General features: G+C 37.9%; 1 protein-coding gene across 1 annotated transcript in view; it reads right to left on the reverse strand.

The window, feature by feature from the left end:
• LOC145280018 (tetratricopeptide repeat protein 27-like) overlaps window positions 1-21,876 on the reverse strand; it is a 117,980-nt gene extending 96,104 nt beyond the window's left edge. Inside the window, exon 1 of the mRNA XM_080131660.1 lies at window positions 21,719-21,876. Within this exon, the coding sequence (XP_079987786.1) occupies window positions 21,719-21,800 (82 nt within the window). The 5' untranslated portion in view covers window positions 21,801-21,876. The remainder of the gene's footprint in view (window positions 1-21,718) is intronic.
• Window positions 21,877-23,514: the final 1,638 nt, after the last annotated feature.

Here is a 23,514-nt window from a genome sequence, read left to right on the forward strand (position 1 = left end):
TGGACAAGATCAAGCAGAAAGACAAAAAAAGGAAAAAAAAAAAGAAAAGACTTCAAATGGCAGCTGAATCCTATCATTGTAGTAGGCATCATTAGGAATAAAATCTTCCGTTGAGATATGTGGTTAAGGTTGACCCCTTTCCTTGATGCAATAGAAAAACTGTCTTCCCATACAGCAGAGAAATGGATCAAGTACTGAATACTGATGGCGTTATGTTTTGCGTTCATTACCATCAGGATCTCTGACATCCTAGGGAAGGGTGCAATATATAGGGGTCCTTTGAACACAGGCCAACCAAGCGATATAACAGGCTTCATTAAACAGCTATTTAAACACGCTCTCATAGCAATATACCACAGCAACATAACTGCCGTCATATTGGCCGACTCACCAACATTCATGGCAGTTAAGGTGTGCAACCAACAATTAAATGAATTCACTTTATGGGTCAGATTGGATAAAAAAAATAAATAAATAAAAAATAAAAAAGTTTTTCAATATTTTTAATTTTGTTTTTAAATAGTTCTTACAACTTGTAAAATAGGTTTCTTTATAAGTTGTACACAAATTTTAGGTTAAATACTTTTGGCCAAATGACTTTATGAATCAAAACTATCCAAATGCTTTAACAGAATGAGCAAGTTTAACATGCAAAAACTGAAAACTTAAGGGCCATATAAGAGGGTAGTGGAAAGAAAAAAAACAACAACAACAAAAAAAAACAAATGTCCTATTTGTTATTGCTACTCCATCTGCATACTAGTCATGGTAGTTGTTGTTTCTTGAGTATTTGTTTCATCAATGGATCGGTAATCCCTGGTAGATCGTTATTGTTTTGACTAGAGTATATATCTTACAGAGTTAGACAGTTAATCAACCGAGAACCACATCACTATCTAAAAACATGATACACTAGAGTCAAAATAATGAAAAGAATATGCTGTTGTACTAGCCCTAGTTATTATCCACAAGACAAAAAAAATATTTTGTCTTATTTAAGCCACAAAGTTAGGCTAAGAATTTATTCATACATTATCTTGATACCCGGTTCATTTGTCTCATTAAAATTTTTTATACAATGGCGGTTTGTACAGCAGCATTGCTTCTAACAAAGCTTTCATCAGATGATTGGGTTCGGGCATAGTTTCAAGGCTGAAGCATTATTACCACGAGACCAGAATGCCCCAGCAGCATTTTGCAATCCTACAAAACTGGGCTTGTCATACCCATAGTGATGCAGTTAAAGTCTTGCATTTTCTTTATGTATTTCCTCTTGTCTGATCGAGAAAGACCAAGATTAGTCAAGAAAGAAATAGAGTTGGCAATGAAACCATGGCATCTGACCATCATAGCAATTTCTGACATTGTCCTAGAATTTTTTTTATTTTTTATTTATTTATTTTTTTTTAAATGGAACTATTATCTACAAGGGACATTCCAAGAGTAATGTCTTCAATATTTTTTTTTTTATTTTGCCCGATGGATCAGAGTAAATTGCAAATTACATTGTTATGATGACTGTACTTACGCATTCATGACCTGAATGGTTTCATTTGCAGATAGTGATGTGCAAGATTAAGAAAACTGTCATGGACGTGTGTAAAAAAAAACAAAAAAAAAAAAACTGAACCCATCAAAATTCAGCACCACCTGTTAAACGTTTACGAAGTTGATTCAGTTGAGGTCAGCATAGTTAGGAAATGGATTTGTCAATTTCAGAGTGACGACAGATGTGACAAAAGAACGTTCTGAACTTTTAGGACTGAAGCATCAAAAGGCTGACAACAGGTATTAAGAATGGTGGTGACTATGTAAAAAATAAGTTCTTTAAATGGTACTACGATCTTTGTAACTCTTCACCATTTTAGTTTTTGAGTTAAAAAAAATAGGAAGCCTTACTTTTGGAACGACCTTTGTATAAATGTATTGAGGCAGCATTTTTTTCATTTGATTTTATGAAGGAGGTTTTGTGCTAAAATAAGTTCAAAATAAATGTTCCGTATGTATCACTAACGCTTTCAAATCACTGAATTAAGTGGAAAATGATTAAAAAAATTAAAAAAAAAAAAAAAAAAAAAAAGCAGAAATGGGCATGTTAAATCACTTAAAACAATGTACACTTGTTTCATGTCAAAATCGGATTTTTTTGATTAGATACATATCAGACACATTGCAATACAAAACCTATGTAAGAACACTCCCAGACATCAAGTACCTTCGTGAGGATAAAATAAAATAAAGTGAAGCAGGCATGGTCTGAGTGCACAGTGAACGAGGCATAAAAAAAAAAAAAAAAAAAAAATGACCAAGTTCAGTAAACCCCCCCCCCCATTTAGCCTAAAAATCCCCAGGGGACATCAAATCTTGGTGAAAATGAACAAACTGTGCAGTTTTAAGCCTTAAAATATGTAAATTTGAGTTCTGCACCATGCAAAAAAAAAAAAAAAAAAAAAGAAAGGACTAAGTCCAGAGTTACTGCAAAGTACAAACAAAATTATATAGAAATCAGATACAACTTTTCAGAAAGTTTTATAGAAATCCAAGTGTCAATTTTAGCCATTTTAACCCGAAAGGCACCTCCAGGGGGGAGCAACCCGAGTTTTCCTGGAAAATCCATTCTGTTACTTTTTTTTTTAATTTATTTTATTTTTTTTTTTTTTACTTATATCATGTTTAATGTTTGTAAAATTTAAAAAAATTCCAAGGCATAGTTATTGAGAAAAGTGAGGACAGACAAGGGTGATTTACATACAGTTTCACCCTCCTTTTGTCGGGGTGGGGGTGGCACAAAAAATATAGCATATGTATAGTATGAATAATATAATATAGTATGAATTAATGTGGAAGTTTTCATTTTCTACGTTACCATTAAAACGGATTACTGTTATTTAAAGCAATCAAGATATTTTAAACTAGTGTGCATTTTACATAAAGAATCTGACATTAAAAATAAACCTAAAATAACAATGGTATTTGACTTAACAATTTGATTTCAATAAAAAAAATAAAATACAACCCAAAAGGACAACCCCTTCAAACAAATATTGTTACATGATAAGGGCTGTCCCCTTTTCATGTAAGTATAAAAATAGAGAGATTTAGTTAAAATGAAAATGAAATAGAATAGACGAAATTCGAACCTCGTAAATTAGGTTTAGAAATAGATTACGAGAGAGAATTAGAAAATGGAATGTAAAACAAACGATTGTTTAGCTTAGAGATAAAATAGTTTCAAGAAAAGAATGTGCGTTGACAAGTCTGTTATGAAAAATTCAATTGAGGAATGCAACTATACAAGATAATTTAATAAACATGTTTTTAACATTGGAAAAGTAGGTTACTGGGAATATAGGTTAAAATTCCTTTTGTAAACAAAGGAAAAAAGTTTTGGACACGCATGTCCAGAACATGTGAAAGAAGACACATGTTTTAACATGTGTATGACGTCATGGAAAAATGGGAAGTTCTAGATATAGTTAGAAACTGAGGAGAAACTGGGGGAGAATCAGAGAGGGAGTTTGAGGACGACAGACGATATTCGAATCCCAAACTGCAGACTGTCTAGAAGCGAGACGGTCACTTTTGAAACTTAATATGTGAAGCTTTGAATTCTTGACTCAGAAAACCACGGCCGGTCGTGAGAAGAAATAAACCCATCATGTGTTTTTATAAACATCGTCTTTGTGTTGTAATTCTACCAAAAGGTAAAGTGAAAATTGTTATTATATGTCTTGTATATCATGTGGTTTAAAATGTCTTTACATACACATCTCATATCTACAATGTGAACTCTACATCTTACATACACAATATGAACACTTAAGACTGTCTACACAATGTCTCAACACTGTCTCCTCACTCTAAGAGCATATCTACAAATCTAAGTATGAACATTTAATATATATGAATCGCTTCATAAAACGAACAATCTCTTCATAACAGAAACAACGACATTCTTCATAACACGAACACAACAATATCTCTCACAACATCCCTCTTAATAAAAGAATTTCTCTCTCTAAGATACAACAATTTCTACAACAACATCATCTCTCAACAAGACTCTAAGACTGTGCTTCTACTAAGACTCTTTTACTAAGACTCGTTAAATATAACAATATTCAAAACAACCGCAACAGGATCCTACCCTCAACAATATACACAGGGCTCTACATTGCGAGTGAAACAGTCGCATTTGCGAGCGATATTTCAAAGTGGCAACTAGAAATAATGAAACGCTTATCTTTTGGCGATTGTATTTCACTGACACTCTTCCAAATCTCATTACTGAATGAAAAATATCTTTTCACCTTTTTTTATATATATATATATATATATATATATATATATATAAAACGAACAAAGTTAAATTATTTAAACAATAAGTTTAATAGAACAATATACTTTTTTTTTAACAAAGGCTGTTTAAAAAGATATTAGGAGAAATCAGATTGTTTATACCTTAAAGTATCAACATAAAACTTGTTGCATATTTAGAATTACACAAAAAAAAAAAAAAAAAAAAAAAAAAAAAAACAACAACAAAAAAAAAAAAAAAAAAAAAACACACATAGAAAATCTTTATGATGTACATACTCGTCACAGAACAAAAAGCGTCATATTCTAAAAGTCATGTGAGTTTGGCTAGTAACTTTTCTATTTGGCTAGTAAACGAAAATATTTAGTTGTCAAAGGTCAACTAAAGATAAGTGTCTGTAGAGCCCTGATACAAAACGCAACACTGACAACTCCCTAACCTTTATTCTCCGACATCCACAAAAAAGACACCACCATTCACTCCTGCATCTCAAGGGAATAAAACATGTAACAAACCTAGATGTAAAAAGATATGTCAATACATTCCCCTCAAGCACCAACATCCAACTCCTCTTCCCTCTCAACTACGATAGCCCAAACAATCTATTTATTGCACACAGTGCACAAGTTCTGCCTACGCCTTACCCACAATCATACTATTAGGGAGAAATAAACACCGCGCCTAGTGGTTATGCATTACGAAATCCGAAACCATACCATAGACGGCATCAAATTTCAGGACACTAATAAAGACAAATGTGAAAAAAATTCTAAGACTCAATATGCATATCAAGAATTAAGGATTGGGGGCCACTCAATTATGAATTATACAACAGATTGACTGTAAACATTTTCTTACAGGGAGGAGCTGTTATACTAGGCATTGATCTTTTTCTCAATAGTGATCTTCATTATCTCTTCCTCCAGATCTCCATTTCTTTCATAGAAAGACCCTCTCCTCATATTCCACAAATCCAGGCTGACTACATTTTAAGACCCCCCCCCCACCTCTAAAACAGTCTAAACCTTTTTAGGTTCGGTCAGGAACTTTCCCTCTCCCTACATGTGGATGTAAAGGTGTGTGTGTATGCACATGTATAGGTGCAAGGAAGGCCAAGTATGCAAACCAAATTATGGACCTTAGCCAAAAGGCACCCTCTCATTAGCTATACATTCTTCTACCATTTCCTCCCCCCCCCCCACCGTGTACACATCCTTTTCATTACACTAAGATAGTAAAATTGTTCTTAAATTTTTCTAAAGACATTTTGTATTCCTACACGTCACTAAAGAAATAGAAAAAAAAAAAAAAACATATGCACGTTTAATACTTACCTATATATGAATATATAATAGGCATTTGTGTGTGAGAGTTTGTTCCCTATAGACTCCAAAATGGCTGGGCAGACTTTCCTAAATTTTTACAGTGTGTTTCATGTGTCTGGGAATGTTCTTAGGTTTTGTATCGGAATGCCTCTGGTAAGTATTGAAAATTGAAAGGATTTGATTAAAGGAATAGTTCAATTTTGACCTAAGTTAACACCTTTATACAGCCTAACATTGCAAGTTTATTTGATGTCATATCACAGCACAAGCAGAAGGGCCTAGCATATAAGAAGCAACAGTAGGTTTTTTGATAAGACAGGGATACATTCAAAATAAAGGTTCCTGTTAAAGGCACAATTGCCAATACTTTTGGATTTTAAACTTTATAAAGTCATAAAATTTTATAAAAATAAGTTCTCTAGAGTGCAATGTAGAATACAATTCATTGTGGACTAAATCGCTGCAAGGAGGCATATGAAGCAGTGTTCCTGACTAAAATAGACAATTTGTTAGTTACTAATGTTGTCTTTATTATCTTTGAAATTAATCAAATTATACTTTGTTTCAACTGCTTCTCCATATCCGAAGACAGATTTGCTGCATGCATCTGTCCATATCACATTTGTTGTAAAAATGACAGTGCTGAATGTCAAAAGGTTGTTAGACATGGTTTTCTTATACAGAATATAAAATAAAAGTGTCAGCCTAAGACAACACTACAGCTTTATTTTAATACTTACTGAAAAATCAATTCAGGTAACTTTATTTAGTAGAGCTGACATCTATTTAATGTCGGCGTCTTCAGCCTCAATACGGGTGCAGAACTGGAAGCATGCCTTTTCCACAACTGCTGACAGTAGCTCGACGAATACTCCATGGATGGCGGTAATCAGGCTGGTTTTGGTGTTGGAGGTCATGTAGGCGATGTTCTCAATGCATGACCAAACGAAATAGTACAGCGGGTTCAGGTCAGAGGAGGAGGTAGTGAGAGAAGGGTACAAAGTCGTAGCACCCCTGAAGCCAAGCCTGGGTTTCTGGACTTGTGGGCCAGCACAGAGTCCTGCTGCTACACCTAGGGTCTGAAAAAGGCCATTTGATTGCACCAGAGAATCATCACACTGTTTGGCATATCCAGGTACACTTTGGTGTCGACTTTGAAATAGACTTCGAAGATGTGAGGTGGCATGATGTGCCTCATTTGAAACCACACCAACCCTTAGTTTTCACCACCCTTGGCACGTCTTTGTTATTCATGGCAATTCAGCTTTGCATTTTGAGGGTGCTGACAATATTCCTGTTGTCAGATTGGTAGAGAGCAGGAGTCGTTCATCTCGCTCATTGAACATTGTGTCACTTTCAGACATGATAGAAGGCTCCTATTGCTCTTGGGATTTGAACACAACTGGCCAACTAGTAGACGAAAAAAATAAATAAATAAAATAAAATAAAAAAGCTACTTAACTAGCCTATCCTTCTGCTTTAGTGTCAGCTGCCTCTTGTCTTTTTGTGGCTTTCAAATCGTAAACTGTTTAAATATTTTTAGTTTGAATTTTTTTTTTTTTTTTTTTTTTTTTTTTTTTTTTTTTAAAATAGGTATCCAAATATTTAGTTTTGACATAAGCAATGTCCACTATGGAGAAATCCAAATCATATTCTGAGGCTTCTACATAATATGAACCAAACTAAAATTTTAGTTTATCACCCCTTGTTGAAAGTAAGGAATGATAACTTACGGACCCTTTTACGATAACCTCCCTTTTACGTCGTAATCCCATAATCCCTTTTCCTGTTCCAAATAAAATATATTTCTCTTTATACCAGTCACATGCGTATTCGTGTCCTTCAAATCTTCATTCCAGTTCCTTTTCTCTTTTCACTAAAATGCAACTCGCAACAGATTATGTGCCCAGGAAAGATAATGGAAGCCGATGGAACAGACTTTTATTTGATAGAGATGAAACTAAATACAAGATTTGGGAGACAAAATTTTTATGCCATTTATACACGCTTGACTAAAAAAACGTCATTTAAGGTATACACCCTAATGGGGACGGAAGCGACACTAAAAGAAATGAAGATGCTTCTGCCGAACTTGCAGTTTCTGGACGACAAAAGTTTATCCTTAATAATGAGAGAAGCTACAGATAATGGGAGAAAAGCTTTAAAAATATTACGCGAACACTACGCAAGCAAAGGAAAACCAAGGGTAATCTCCTTGTACACCCAACTCACGTCTCAAAAAGAAAGGAGACGAAAGCGTCACAGAATACGTGATAAGAACAGAGACAATTTTAGCAGCTCTGAGAAATGCCGGGCAAACAGTTGACGATGCCCTAATTATCGCCATGATATTAAAAGGACGACCAAGCTGCTACGACCCTTTTTCGATTTATGTGCCACACAGCAACAAAGAAATAACGTTCCAGGAATTTAAAACAGAACTTGATGGTTTCGATGAAACACTGAAACATAAAATCCAGTTGACCAGTGACGAAGTGATGAAATTGACATCGTCTTTTTCAGAGAATACGATGGAGAGCCGTCACCACCATGATGAACATGAAATATCCTTCACATGTGGCGGAAAAAGGCATTTATCGAAAGAATGTCCTAACAACAAACAGTGAAAACAGTGGTGTAGTTACTGTAAAAGTAACACCCATAAAAGGGAGTTCTGCATACAATGAAAAAGGCAACTGACACAAAGAAAACTCCTTCCCATTCAAAACGGAGGACTACTACTATACCCGGAACTTAATACGGCATACAAACCTACTAGTCGAGGCAGGGGCCACTTCGCATATTATAACAGATGCAAAGAAATTTAAGAATTTCGATCCAACATTCCGTTCTGAGAACCACTACATGGAGTTGGCAGACGGAACTAAAACCAGTGGCTTAGCCTTAAAAAGAGGAGATGCTGAAGTCTGCCTTTTAGACACTAACGGAAACTCCATTACGATTACCTTAAAAGGGGCACTACTTATACCTTCATACCCACAGAATATATTTTCTGTGAAAACTGCGACCCAAAACGGAGTGACAGTTATTTTCAAAGAAGACGGGAACATACTAAAACATAAAAACGGAACAAAATTCAATACACACATGCACAAGACTATATTACCTAAAAAACTATGGAGGAAGGAAATGCAGAAGACAGTTGCCATCAATGCCACGATATCCACACGTGGCATAAAATACTCGGCAATTGCAATTACGAGGACATAACAAAACTACCTGATGTGGTCGAAGGGATGAAAAAAAAAAAAAAAATAAGACTGCAAAACAACAAAAACTGCAATGTCTGCATCGAAGGAAAATTTCCCCAGAAAAGAAATAAATCGACAAAAGAGAGACAAATATTCTGCATTTAGTACATTCAGACCTAGCCGGCCCCATAGAACCAGTGGATTTAAACAGGAACAAATACGCCATCTCATTCCCTGATGACTTTTCCGGCGCAGTATTTATATTTTATTAAAAACAAAAGTGATGCCATACTTGCCACCGAAAAATTCCTTGCAGATATTTTTCCATATGTCAAAATAAAAATACTGAGATCGGATAATGGTTCGGAGTTCAAGTCAAACGACTTCGGAAAACTACTCTGCCGTAACAACATAAAACATGAAACCTCAGCGCCATACTCGCCTCATCAAAATGGAACGGCCGCAAGAAACTGGCGAACTCTATTCGAAATTTCAAGTGGCTTACCGAAAACACTGGAGCTATGCAGTTATGGAACAGATGCTTCAATAACTATCTAAAACAGACGCCCTATTATAAGATGACCGGAAGAAAACTGGACTTATCAAGGATGCACATTTTCAGTTCGCCTTGCTATGCCTACTCCAACATAAGAAAGCTAGACAGAAGGTACCAGAGAGGAATCTTCATCGGATACGACAGAAACAGCCCGGCATATCTTATCTACCAGCCAGAAAATGGGAAAGTGTGTAAACACAGACTGGTAAAATTCACCAACAACACCAACGACAAACCCACTCATGAAGCAATGATGCAAATTTTCTCCCAAAAAACTTAAAAAATTTAAAGTCAATGGAAAACCCTGAACAGTCCAATACCAACAAACAAAGCGAGTTTATAGTAGAAACTAGCTGTACGCGAAGATACCTGACGCGCGAGCACAAAATGCCCAGCTACCTAGAAGACTAGGTGACAGTAGTCCAGGATGGAAGCAGCCACACATTAATCGACACTGACTACTGCTACAAGGCTGCACACAGCATACCCCGCACTTACAGAGAAGCTGTGACTTCCCCAGCAACACACCACTGGATCCAAGCGATGCGGGAAGAAATTGACTCCCTAAAGGAAAATGTATACCATCTAACACCCTTACCCAAAGGCAGAATGACAGTAAGCGATAGATGGGTGTATAAAAATCAAAGAAAATGCCGACGGGTCCCCTAAATACAAGGCCAGGTTCGTCGCAAAAGGATACAACCAAACTAAGGGAGCAGACTACACGAGACTTTCTCAGACGGCCGATATCAATTCACATGTTAATGCAAATAGCTGTCCAATACAATCTAATAGTACACCAAATGGACCTAAAAACGGCGTATCTCCATGCTCTGATTGACCACGAAATTTACATGGAGCAACCGGAGGGATTCGAGACAAAAGGGGAAACAGACGAGAAACTAGTCTGTTTACTGAACAAATCCCTGTATGGCCTAAAACAATCAGGCCAAAACTGGAATCAAACCCTGCACAGATACTTCAGCAGACACGGCTTTACCCAAAATCAGGTGAACCATTGCGTCTATATGCGACACAATGGCAAAGAAAAAATTATCGTCTCGTAGGTCGACGATTTAATTATTGCTGCCGATAACATCAACTCACTAAACGACACCAAATAGTCGTTAACATCAGAATTTAAAACGAAAGACCTCGGAAAGCTGCACCATTTCCTCAGAATAGACTTCAATATAACTGAAGGTTATGTCCAGATGAACAAAGAAAAATATGCAACAAAAATACTGGAAAGCTTTGACATGTCCGAATGCAAACCGAGGACGACCCCATGTTAGCAAAAACTGGATCTAGCTGGCAAAGAGGAGAACATGGTTGACCCTAGGAAATACCGTGAGGTCGTCGGGAGCCTAATTTACCTGATGATCTGCACCCGACCAGATCTGCTATATTGTCGGAATATTGTCACAATATTTGTTCAAGCCATGAGAAAAGCATTGGGTGGCAGCTAAATGCGTACTGAGATACGTAAAGGGTATGACGCAACACCAACTGCACTACGTGAAAACAAATCACCCAATCCATCTAATTGCATACAGTGACTCCGATTCGGTGTCTGATCAACGAGATGCAGTACATCCGGATATTGCTTTAGCCTAACCCAGGATGGGCCACCTATTTCCTGGAAGTCAAAATGCCAACCTATGGTCGCTCTATCCACGAGCAAGACTGAGTATGTAGCGCTGGCAAAAGCCACCCAAGAGGGGCTATACCTTGCGCAAATATTCAAGGAAATGGATCCACACCGAGAACACGCCCATATCAAAATATTCGGAGACAGTCAACGCGCTATCTAAGGACCCCATTCATCGGGAGAGATGTAAACACATCGACCATTACCATTTTATTAGAGAAGCTCTGAATAATAAAATACAATTAATTTACTGTCCCAAAGCAGACATGATCGCTGACATCATGACAAAACCTCCAACCCGGATGAAGTTGGACAAGTTTAAAAAGTTTTTATTCGAACCCTAAACTGACACTAATATGCTCTCACATATCTGTTTTTGTAAAGAGAGAGAAAAAAAATATGCTGAGTGCAAGCGGGAGTGTTGAAAGTAAGTACGATAACCCTCGTAATGGACCCTCCTCTGCAGGGCTGGACACCTACAAGCAAAGACCATATGTGGGGGAAACCCCACATATAAGACCTTGGTCAATGTAGGGGCAACCCTTCATACCAATTGTCACTATCCAGCTCCCCTACACCCCGGGGAGTTGGTCCCCATTTCTCCTTCACTCCTCACATTAAAAATTGGCCTTGTGCCTAATTTGCTCGGTGGGGGAGCAAATAAATACCAACTCTTCTAATGGACTCTTTTACGATTACCTCCCTTTTACGTTGTAATCCCATAATCCCTTTTCCTCTTCCTGTCTCACATAAAATATACTTCTCTTTATACCCGTCACATGCGTGTTCGTGCCCTCCTTCAAATCTTTGTTCCAGTTCCTTTTCTCTGAAAGAGAACTCGCAACACCCATCCCCCCCAGAAAAGTACCATTTTGTATGCATTTAAAATGCAAACGTTTATTTTTATGCATAATACAACCATAATTATCTACCAATCTCTTCAACAAGTGGAGATGTCAGTTTAACCTAGGGAAGGATGTATCGAATTCAACTTCAATCGTCACCAACGCTCGCAATAGTAACACAATAACCTCGTGACTAACCGACACTGTCCCTTCCTCTCACTCAAGCTTGCTTTTTATGCAGTTTTTCACCCCATCTCATTTGCATGTGTGCCCTGTTTTCTTGTGATCTCACGAAACCAGTTTATAAAACACTAGGCGCCATCTTTTTTCTTTTCCCACCCAACACTTCCCTGCGGCAAGTCCACCCCTCCTCAGTCACACCACCGCTCGCACGCACATCCACACAATGCACAAATACGCAGACGCTTGCTACTCTGAGGATTCATTGCTCTCCTCTGTAGGTGTATGATGCACCTCAAAAGCCGGGCAAATATCGTGCACATGGCACAGGGTTCCGTCAACTAGGACCGACTGTTGGCTGATCACCCCAGAGATTCGTCCTCGCTTGAATTTGGTGGTGCATCGGTTTCCAGATGGTCTCCTCCAAACTGGATCCCCTACCTCATATTTGGCATGTCTTTTCTGGTTGACTGGCTGTGCAGCATCAATTCCCTTTAGTCTAACACGATACGTGAATATGGCATTGGCCGGCGCTGTTGTAGGTAATTTCCCATTCTTTGGTGTGACGTTATACCAATACATGGCCTCCGTAATGGTACATTGCTTTCTGGCAGCAATTCTCTTAATGCTACGATGGCTCCTCTCAGCAATGCCATTCCCTAATGGCACATGAGCACATCGCAGCCGTAGTCCGACACCCCATTCATCTAACAGCTGCCGAACTTGTTGGCTGCAAAAAGCAGCATCGTTCTCCATCTAGATCTCTTCCGGCGTACCCCGCTCAAAAAAGATGAATGACAAGATGCGAACAACACTTGCAGAGTCCTGTCTAATCATGTGTCACCATACCACAAAAGGCATGGGTCCACAATCGATAAGAGTAAGAAAGGGTTTACCACTGTAATCGGTAATGTCCATCGCCACCCGCTGCCACACCTTGACGTCCAATCATCCTTTTTGCCATTGCTCTGACATTCCTCACAGTGCCTGACAATCTGCCTTTGTCACTGCTGGGTCCACACGCCTCGCAAAATACACTGTTCTTTTGACATCTGGATGTCCGCTCTGTGCATGAATCTTCTGTATTTGACATGGGCTAATCACAACTGCACGAGATCGAGCGATGTGCTCCACACCCATCTTCACGGCTCCATACCATCTGTGAGGTACACGGGTTAGTTGGTCAGCACGATTACAATGTGATGTTACCTGCGTTACCCCCACTGATAGTCCATACTCGGAGACTAGACTCTTCAGCATGTCTAGCCTTCACCGGATCAACATCTCACTGGCTGCCTTAGTGCGGATTCTTGTCCGTCCTGAAAGCCTATCAGACACCCACTGGTAGACGCAGAGAGAATCCGTGTACAGGTGCAGTTTCTTCGATTGCCATTGCAGTGCGAGATTTATTCCCTTTACAACAGCGTCCAGCTCTGCTAGGTTGATGTGCTGAGCATCACTCATGGGTCGCAGCCAACATGCGTCTTCAAACACATTCCCTCCTTGCTCTAATGTGACTCCCAATGCCAATGAACTAGTGTCAACCCACACATTTATGTGGTCTACATCAATACACCATTTTCCACGGGCAGGGTCTTCCTTGTTGACTCTCTCCAGGGTCTCAATTACCATCAGTTAGAAGAGCATCATCAAGCACATCGTCCCAACCTGTGGTTACCAAATTTGCTCTGCGTTTGATGACACCCACAGCTACACGGAGCCAGACACAGGCTGGTAAGTGTCCAACAAGTTTTTCCCACCAGGAAAAAGACAGTCTGCCTCGTAACAACATCAGGGATGCCTGGAATCCCACTGCCACGCCTCCATTGTAGGGTGCCGTCTTCCTCATAGACGTCTAATCTCAATATGCGTGCTCCATCCCTCAGACGTTCAGGATTCCTGCACTGCAGACCAAACTGAGTCAATTTTTCCCTGACACACGATGCAGATTTTATGTCCTCATTGATGTACACATCGTCAATGTAGGCTGATGTTGCGTCCTCAATGGTCTTTTCTTGAGACAACACCGCATTCACAATGGTCTTCATGATCTGCGGTGCCACATTCAGACCAAAGCCGAGTCATGTTAGGCAGTACCTCTGACCCCAAAACCACACTGTCTGGAATGGTCACAGCGTCTCATCTACTCGCACCTGCCAATAGGCCTTCCGCACATCTAATATTGGCACATTGGAGCTCTTCTGGCGCCATTCCCTCAGTTTGCTGGCACACACGTCAGCATCGGCAGTGTAAGCCTCAATGTACTGGTTGAGCTCAAGATAATCCAGCACTGGTCTTACTTTTGACTTGTTATGCTGGATAACCGCCATTAAGGATACGAGACCCTTGGGCGGACCAAGCTTCTCAGGGTAGTGGAATCAGCCATCCATCTCTGATCCACGCCTCAAGCTCTTGCTCGTACTCATCACAAGCCTCGTCAGGTATAGGGTATTCTGCGACGTGATTCTTTAATTCGGTTGGTGCCCTTCCCTCGGTCCACTTCCATGACACAGTCCAGGCCTGCTGGCTATAGTCATAGCCCACCTTAAAGTCAGGGTGATTGATGTGGATTGCAGCACACACCGGGTTTTTTTAAAAAGCGCACGCTCCCGTCTCTTTTGATGATCACTCCCCTCAGTGCCTTGATAGCATCGTGGCCTAGCAGTATGTCGAACCCCAGCAAATCCCCTCGCGTCACAACACATTAATTTCCGCAGCCACACTAGAGTCCGTGTGGACCTTCACGGTTCCAGCTTCACATCATGCTTGTGTCTCGTCGCCTATTGTGGTGACTTTAATGTTCCTTTTAGTCCAGGTCCGACACAATCTGGCACTCATGAAGCAGCCGGAGTCGAGAAAAGCTGAGTAGGGCACTTGGTTCACATACAGTTATCGTAGGTTGTACGTCACTTAGATCTTGTCTGGGGAGCAGGGCGGCGCTGACATCCCCCCCCCCCCCGACATGTTTCCCCGCACAGTTTAGGGCTAGGTGCCCTATGCTGCCACATTGGAAACAGCGCAGTCGCCTCCGACCTTTGTCAGTGCAGCTTCTCGTAAAATGACCTCGCCGATCCAGCGGTAACATCTTCCATTAGTCATGGGGCTCAGACTGGGAATCTTCCCAGCCTTGTTCTGGGCTACCTTTGTTGCCATCACAACTGGTTCTCCCAGGTCCTCCTCATCTCTGATGATAGCCCGGGCGCGTTCCATCAAGTGCTCCATAGGCGTTGTGGACACACTGGTAGAGGCTCTCAACAATTGCTTAACACGGGTAGGAAGGCCGGCCACAAATGCATATGCCAATGTCCTCTCCAACAGTCCATTGCCAAACAGCACAGCAAGTTTCTTCGATTCTGCAAAGAACACATCGGTTTCTCCTGGCATGAGCTTCCTGGAGGCAAATCTTTCATAAGCTGTGCAAGGATCCATTGCAAATGCCTTGTACAGGACATTTTTTATAGCGGTCACATCAGCTTTCTCGGTGGCACTAAGTTGCCGACTCAGGAGAATCACAGTGTGCACTCTCTTTACCTCACAAAGATTGCAGGTCAACTCGACCCTCTCAACCCAGTCAACAGCAGATGTGGACCCATCAAACTCTGGAATCAGTTTCAGATCAAACTTTGAGTCGGTCATTTTTCACAGCAATAGCTGAAATAGCTTGTATCGAATTCAACTTCATCACCAAAGCTCGCACTAGTAACACAACCTTGTGACTGTAAACAACTGTCACTTCCTCTCACTCAAGCTTGCTTTTTATGCAGTTTTTCACCCTGTCTCATTTGCATGTGTGCCCTCTATTTTCTTGTGAAACCACAGTTTATAAAACACCAGGCGCCATCTTTTTTTTCTCTTTTCCACCCCTCTTCCATCACGCCACCGCTCGCACGCACATCTACACAAATATGCAGACGCTTGCTACTCTGGTGAGTATTACAAAGGGTCGTTCCCAAAAAGGGGAACTGAACAGATGCAAAATATTAGATCAGTCGATATTTCTAGTAGAGAAGCACTTCAAGCAACCGGCTTTAAACAACCCCATCTCTAAAGAGAATTTCTGGAAGAATAGACTCATAGGAACATCAATCCAAGAATGGAAACTAGAATAGTGCCCGATAAATCTGAACCAACTTAGTAATATTGATAATTTGATTTATTTGAACATCCGTTCTCATTTTGAGCATTATTCGCGCATAGTTTCGGTCAAGGTAACCAGTCTTCAAGCGAATATGGTAAAACTCTGGAATCTTTCTGTCAAACTTACAATTTCCAACAGAACCTTTTATTTAATCCGTGTGAATAGCATTCTCTCATTCCGTCAGCCATGACCAGATAGAAGCACGGTGGCCACGGTAAAAGTCATAAACAATTTGCAATTATTCTTTGTATTGAAGCATTTTTTTTTTTTTTTTTTTTTACTAAAGACTCCCACCCGATCATGGTTGACAGAATTAGAGGATGCTTTTCTGTGGTTCTGTTCAAAATTCTATGGTTCAACAAGATACACCTGAAGAAGTTTGATTATATTGACCGAATCTAAACACTCAAGAGAATAGTAGTCAAAATAATCCAAATTATCAATCCTCATCTAAAAAATTCAGAAAGAAATTTATAATAAAACAAAAGAGCCAACTTTTTGTCATTTTGGGATCTATCTAGAAAAACCATAAAGGGTGCTTGTTTAGAATTACACTTAGTTAAATTGTAATATACGTACTCGACTCGTCACACAAGAAAATTATCACAATCGATCATTTTTTTTTTTTTCCCACTAAGAAAATCAAATTTTATGAAGCAAAACGGGTCCGGGGCTGCCATTTTGATTTTCGGTACTGGTCGCGATTAGAGTTCTCTGCCGAACACCCTAAAAAAACACTGACTTCTCCCTACGCATGAGCAAAGGACATGTTTTAGTTGCCATAGTAACTAAACGATCATGAATTTTCATCGACTTTGTTTTACTGTTTATGAATATGGAAATAAAAAGACATTACTACACATTTATTAATAATATCTCACCTTTAATCATTTTTATCGACTTTTTTTTTTTACTGTTTATGTGTCACTTTTATCGACTTTTTCTTTTCCTTTTTAAATGAAAACGTTTTGCTGTTTATCTCTCACTTTTATCGACTTTTCTTTTTTAATAGCATTTTCTTAAAATGAATATTAAAATAATTTCCCAACTTTTTTCATTTCTATGTGTTTTTAGTTTTGTATGTTGAATGAAACTTTTTTTTTTTTTTTTTTTTTTCATTACAACAATAGTTATCGACCCCGGTTCTTTGGCTGACAAACGACATCTGTCGGCGGTTCTTGAAACTAAATTACACGCATTCGCTTCATGTTACTGACATGCAGAAGTGCCAATGTGCCATAAGTGTTATTGTAAATTAACACTCTTAGCTAATTCCGTAAAATGAGATTCTACTTTTTAGGCGAATTTGCATAATATCTCACTTTTATCGCCTTTGTTTTTAATCACTTTTATCGACTTTTATTTTTACTGTTTATGTGTCACTTTTATCGACTTTTTCTTTTCTTTTTTAAATAGCATTTTCTTTTTAAATGACGACGTTTTTACTGTTTATGAATATTAAAAGAAAAATAATTACTAAACATTTATTAATAAAAAAAAAAATGGGTGCTAGTGCACTTGCACTTATGATCCGCGCTATATTTTAAATCGTATTTCTAAACTTAATTAAAATCCATTCTTAACATGGGGAGGGTGTAAATTCGCCTAAAAAAGTAGAATCTCATTTTACGGAATTAGCTACGAGTGTTAATTTACAATAACACCTATGGCACCATTGGCACATCTGCATGTCAGTAACATGAAGCGAATGCGTGTAATTTAGTTTCAAGAACCGCCGACAGATCTCGTTTGTCAGCCAAAGAACCGGGGTCGATAACTATTGTTGTAATGAAAAAAAAAAAAAATTTTTTTCATTCAACACACAAAACTAAAAACACAGAAATGAAAAACGTTGGGAAATTATTTTAATATTCATTTTAAGAAAATGCTATTAAAAAAGTAAAGAAAAAGTCGATAAAAGTGAGACATAAAGACAGTAAAAAAAAAAAAAAAAAAAAAAGTCGATAAAAGTGATTAAAAATTTAAGGACAACTCAATTCAACTACCGAGATTTTGTATTTAAAATTAATCGTTAAAAATCGTAAATTTTGAGTTTCTTAGTTAAAAAAAATAAAAATAAAAAAATACTTGATCAATTTATGCGAGTTTTGGAATATGACAAAGTGGTTCCTTCGCAGTAGTGCTTAGACTAAGCACTAGCACTACTGCGAAGGAACCACTTAGTGCTCAAAGTGCAGATATATATATATATATATATATATATATATATATATATATTTTTTTTTTTTTTTGTTAAGCAATTCTAAATAAGCACCAAAATAATTTAAAACATGAAACTAGGTACCAGGATTATTTTTCTTTCAATTAAGAATCTAAAATCTTAAAAACAATCGCAATTCTAAAGATTACCTTGTGTACTTTGGGTCATTGGGCAAAATTAATCATCAACCAACAAATGACTTCATGTGATGAGACATTCAAGAAGTTAACAAGTGCACACGCACTCTTGGCTTCCGCTTCAAAGAAAAATGGTTGATTTTATTCAGGCGTCACTTACTGCCACAGAAGAAATTAAGTCGGATAATCTTGGTCTTGGCTGCTTGAAGCTTTCATAGCAATTAATTCTTAATGATTTAACAAATGTCATAAGAGGAGAAATAAAGTAAAAGAAATCGACTTTGTTTAGATTTGTTAAAATCTTGATACTTGTGCAGCTTACAGACGGCTTTCTTTTTAATTTTTTTTTTTTTTTTTGACAGGATTTAAAAAAAAAAAAAAAAAGTTAAAATTTTCCGGCGTCTGTTTTATTGAATTAGTTGAAAGTACAGAATTAAAAAAAACAAAAAACACCTTCTCCCCGTGTTAAAAATGGCTTTCCAAATAACGTCATTTATTTTATAAAATCAATGACGTCTCCAAATTGGTATTTTCCTACGTAATTCTAACCAAAAGGAAAAACCGGTTTGAAACCGGGAGTGATTCTATAAAAATACTATTACACGCACACAATTGAAGTTAAAAATCTTGATTTTAAAATTAATGATCTTAATTCTTAAATTAATGAAATCAGTGCATTATTGCAAAATTCTTTAAAAATGCAATGCACATTTTTATTTATCGGTTAATATATAAAGGTGATAACCATGGAAAAACAAAGAATCTGTTTAGATGTTAAAATAGTTTTATATCGTTTTTGTGTATATACAAGGAATCGTTTCCATTAAAAATTTAGTTATACATCTAAAAAATTTTATTTCTACAAATTTTTATTTTTCGCATTCTTCCATGACCGCGACCTTTATAAATTGCCGATTTATTTTAAAATGGTAAATTTGAATTTGTATTCTCTTTTGTAAATCAATCGTTATATATAGTTTTCAATTTGATGAATTCAATTCTTTTGATTGAATTTATTCGAAGAGTACCATAATTGTACCAACCATTCTCAGTCGATGGAAACTACGAGATGAACATTTGATTGCAGTAGTGTAAAAATCGGTAAAACTATACAAACACCGTGACAGCGAATTAACCCTAACCCTAACCCCTAACCCTAAACCCTAACGCTGTCACGGTGTTTGTATAATAATACCTAAAAATCTAACATATTTAAACGTAAACAAAAGGCATCCCCACTTATCAAGGCCAAGAGGTCACTCGAGGATAAGGGTTAAAGAGTGTACCGTAGACAATTGGACAATAAAGTAATCGTTAGTCATGGAAATTCTGTAAATTTGTTAACCTATATGGAACGGCTCATCAAAAAACTTGTTTACATTAGACTTGAAGGCAATCATATTGCAGTCAGCGCAGGAAAACGGAAGACAATTCCATAGGCGTGCAGTTCTATGAAAGAAACTTTGTTCATGGAATCTACGTTTAGGTTTAGGCACAGATAAAGAGTGGAGGAAATTAGTGTTTTCAGCTAGACAGGTGTTTTTTGTGAAAGTTTGGCGAAAGGGGGGGGAGGCATAGATTGGAGGTCAGTCGAACACTTGCCATAAAAATAACGATAAGCTAATAATCGGGATTTTCGATATGAAAAATTACATTCATCATGATCATTTCAGGGAATAGTAACAATTGGAATTAAAAGGTTTTTGGGTTGGTTTTTTTTTTTTTTACCTGACCAGAAGGAAATCTGGGAAGATTTTACAAAAACCCGTTTATTTTTCCTCTGTAACTAACAGAAGGGAAAGGAGGGGGTACTTATTGTACAATGTACAGTGTTGAAATAACGTTATTTAGAAAACCATTCTTAACATGGGGAGGAGAGTATTTTGTAACGATTTTGTACTTTCACCTAAAATAAAAGAAATCTAGGTGCTTCCTTGTACACTTTTGCTACCACGCTATTTTTAAGTAGTTTTTTTTTTTCCGGGTTAAATTCATGCTTCACGATATCTTTTATTAAATTATTATTAGGCGGAAGCACAGAATAGTTACAAAACACCATCCCCATGGTAAGAATGGCTTTCAAAATAACGTTATTTCAGCACGGGAGTACTGAAATGTACCGTAAAAATTGAAAATGCTACAAAAATGGTTTGATATAAGATTAAAAATACAACATGCGCACTTATAATTTGAAGAGATTTATTTTAATTAAATTTTGATCCTACTCAAGTTCAGAGTTTCGTTAAGTCGGTTTGGTCGTCACCACCATCTGTCGGTGGTGACGGTTTTCGGTTCAAACTGTATAAGCACACACACACACACAAATCAGATAAATGAGCATTTTTAGTTCAAATAAAAAGCCGGTACTAGTGAACTTACTGATCCGTGCTGAAATAACGTTATTTAAAAAGCCGGTACTCATGCAGTGCACTTATTGATCCGTACTGATATAATAACGTTATTTAAAAATCCATTCTTAACATGGGGAGGGAATTTTGTAGCTATTCTGTACTTTAACCTTACAATAGAACAAAATAAAAAAAACAACTTTAAACTTGGAAATACGGGTTAAAAAAATAGCGCGGATCAGTAAGTGCATTAGCACCAAAAAGCCTTACTTTCAATTTTGAGAAACAATGGATACCCCTTGTAAAGAGGGTTCTGCACGAAGAGTATAGTGAAGTAATGATTTGGACAACTGCTAAAGACAGTGAACCAACCGGATCAATAAGATAAGAAGCAGTAAGAAGCACCCAAGAATTTTCTTAAACTATTGCATATTAAAAAAAAACAAAACAAAAAAAAAACATCGTTTTCTTAAAATAAACTTTAACTAATTCGTATGAAAAGGTAGAAAATTAAATTAATATTTCCAAAATAAAAATTTAAAAAAAAAAGGGGGGGGGGTCATTTCAAAGAGTTTTACTCCAACTCAGCTGTTCTGCTGACGCATTCTACGCAGGAGACGAAGAGGATCTCCGGTGGTACACGTGCACACCAATCTCCATAATAAATGTTGACACGCAAAAACATATATATATATATATATATATATATATACATATATAAGTACACCAAAGCAGAAAGGGGTCTAATTTTCACCCACACATTCAAAGATCCTAAATTATAACTCACCTTTTTCGATGGCGGTTACGCCTCCTTTCAAAATAGAAAGTTCCAGATCGGAGCAAGGCGATGCTACTCTAACGCTCGCCATGATTAAGTCAAGTGAATGAACGACAGACTTTTGCCGACTGCACTGCTGCGGCAAAATAAACCGGTGTCAAGCTTAATCTCTTCCCCACGTGATTTTATACCGGATTACATCTGACTCATTAGTTATTATTATCAATCAGATAACTAACCGTACTGTCGCCGGGATGCTTTAAGCACATTTATTATTTTACAAAAACCAATAAAACAAAAACGATTACAATCGAATAAAGCCAATTATTTTCTTTTATTTTAGCGGAAATTCCACAGCGGCATCTTTCTTTCAATACTGTTGAGTGTTGGGTGTTGACTGTTGGGCATATGTGAATGTCACGTTCAGCGTGAATGGAGACCCCCCCCCCCCATGATATTATTGTACCTATTTACAATGCCTCCCCACACCCACGAGACAGAGTTAGACACCAGGGTCGTTTTTTAAACGCGGAGAAAAGGTACAAAAATAGAAATTGTCTCAGTCGTGAAGGATTTCTCCTCCACTGAAAGACACCGAGAAATGGAAGTGCCGCATCTGAAGAACAGATACTACACTTTGAGGTATTTATTTGCTCCCCCACTGAGCAAATTAGGCACAAGGCCAATTTTTAAAGTGAGGAGTGAAGGGCCCCTTCACTGAAGGGGAAATGGGGACCAACTCCCCGGGGAGTAGGGGAGCTGGACAGTGACAATTGGTATGAAGGGCTGCACCCACATTGACCAAGGTCTTATATGTGGGGTCGCCCCCACATGTGGTCTTTGCTTGCAGTATCTGCCGGAACAGATACTACACTTTGATCTTTATATATAATTTATTTTGTGAAAATGAAAATTACAATCAAAATAATTCAATGTAAAATTAAAATAAATTAAAAGCAAAATTCAAATTTACAAAACAAATTTAGGCACAAGGCCCTTTAAGATCTGGGGAGGGGAGTGTTGCAGGGTCTTTGTTACTACAGTGAAAATAGAGTCTTTGGCAACTTTACTCTTGACTGGCAACATTTACCACAATACCTCATTCACTCCGTGGACTCTAAACTAACTAATGAAAACCCCAGCGTTTTTGCAAAAAAGAATATATTTACAATTAGTTTGTGTGTGTGTGTGTGTGTGTGTGTGTGTGTGTGTGTAAATTTTTTTTTTTTTTTTTTAAATTAAAATGTGTGTATATATATAAAAATATGCAAAAAATAAAATTGCCTAGTGCATTGTTAGTAAGGTCCCTTCCTGAGCTAATCTAGAAAGTTAGATCACCTACTGTTTTCCGGGGCACCGAAAACAAGCGGAAAGATCCCTAGTGAGGATTGGGAAGGATTCTTATCGGGTGTAGGGAGGAAAAATAAATAATTGTCAAAAACAAAAAAGAGGAAGATGGGGGGGGGGGTAGGCGGCGACCTTCGAGTAGGGGTTGACCAGAAGGAGATAAAACAAAGAGATAGGGGGGAGGGTAGTGGTAGAGTAGCCTCGGAAGGTTCTCTAGTGCCAAAAAACAAAAATTGCGGGACAGGATCTCATTTGTACCACCAGTGAAGAGTCTCTTTACTTTTTATTTGTCTAACTTAGCGGGATGGGCTCTGTAGGACCCAGTACCGCATGTGCCATGCTTATGGTGGTAACACGAATTCAAACTTGGCGCCTCGTCGGATGCACAAGCTAGCGTCATGCACCCACCTCTTGTCAAAGGCCACTGGAGGCAACCTCTTCCAATCGCATCTGATGTT

This window comes from Euprymna scolopes, chromosome 7 (assembly GCF_053919585.1).
Source record: "Euprymna scolopes isolate OS-2025 chromosome 7, ASM5391958v1, whole genome shotgun sequence".
Taxonomy (NCBI): Eukaryota; Metazoa; Mollusca; class Cephalopoda; order Sepiida; family Sepiolidae; genus Euprymna; species Euprymna scolopes.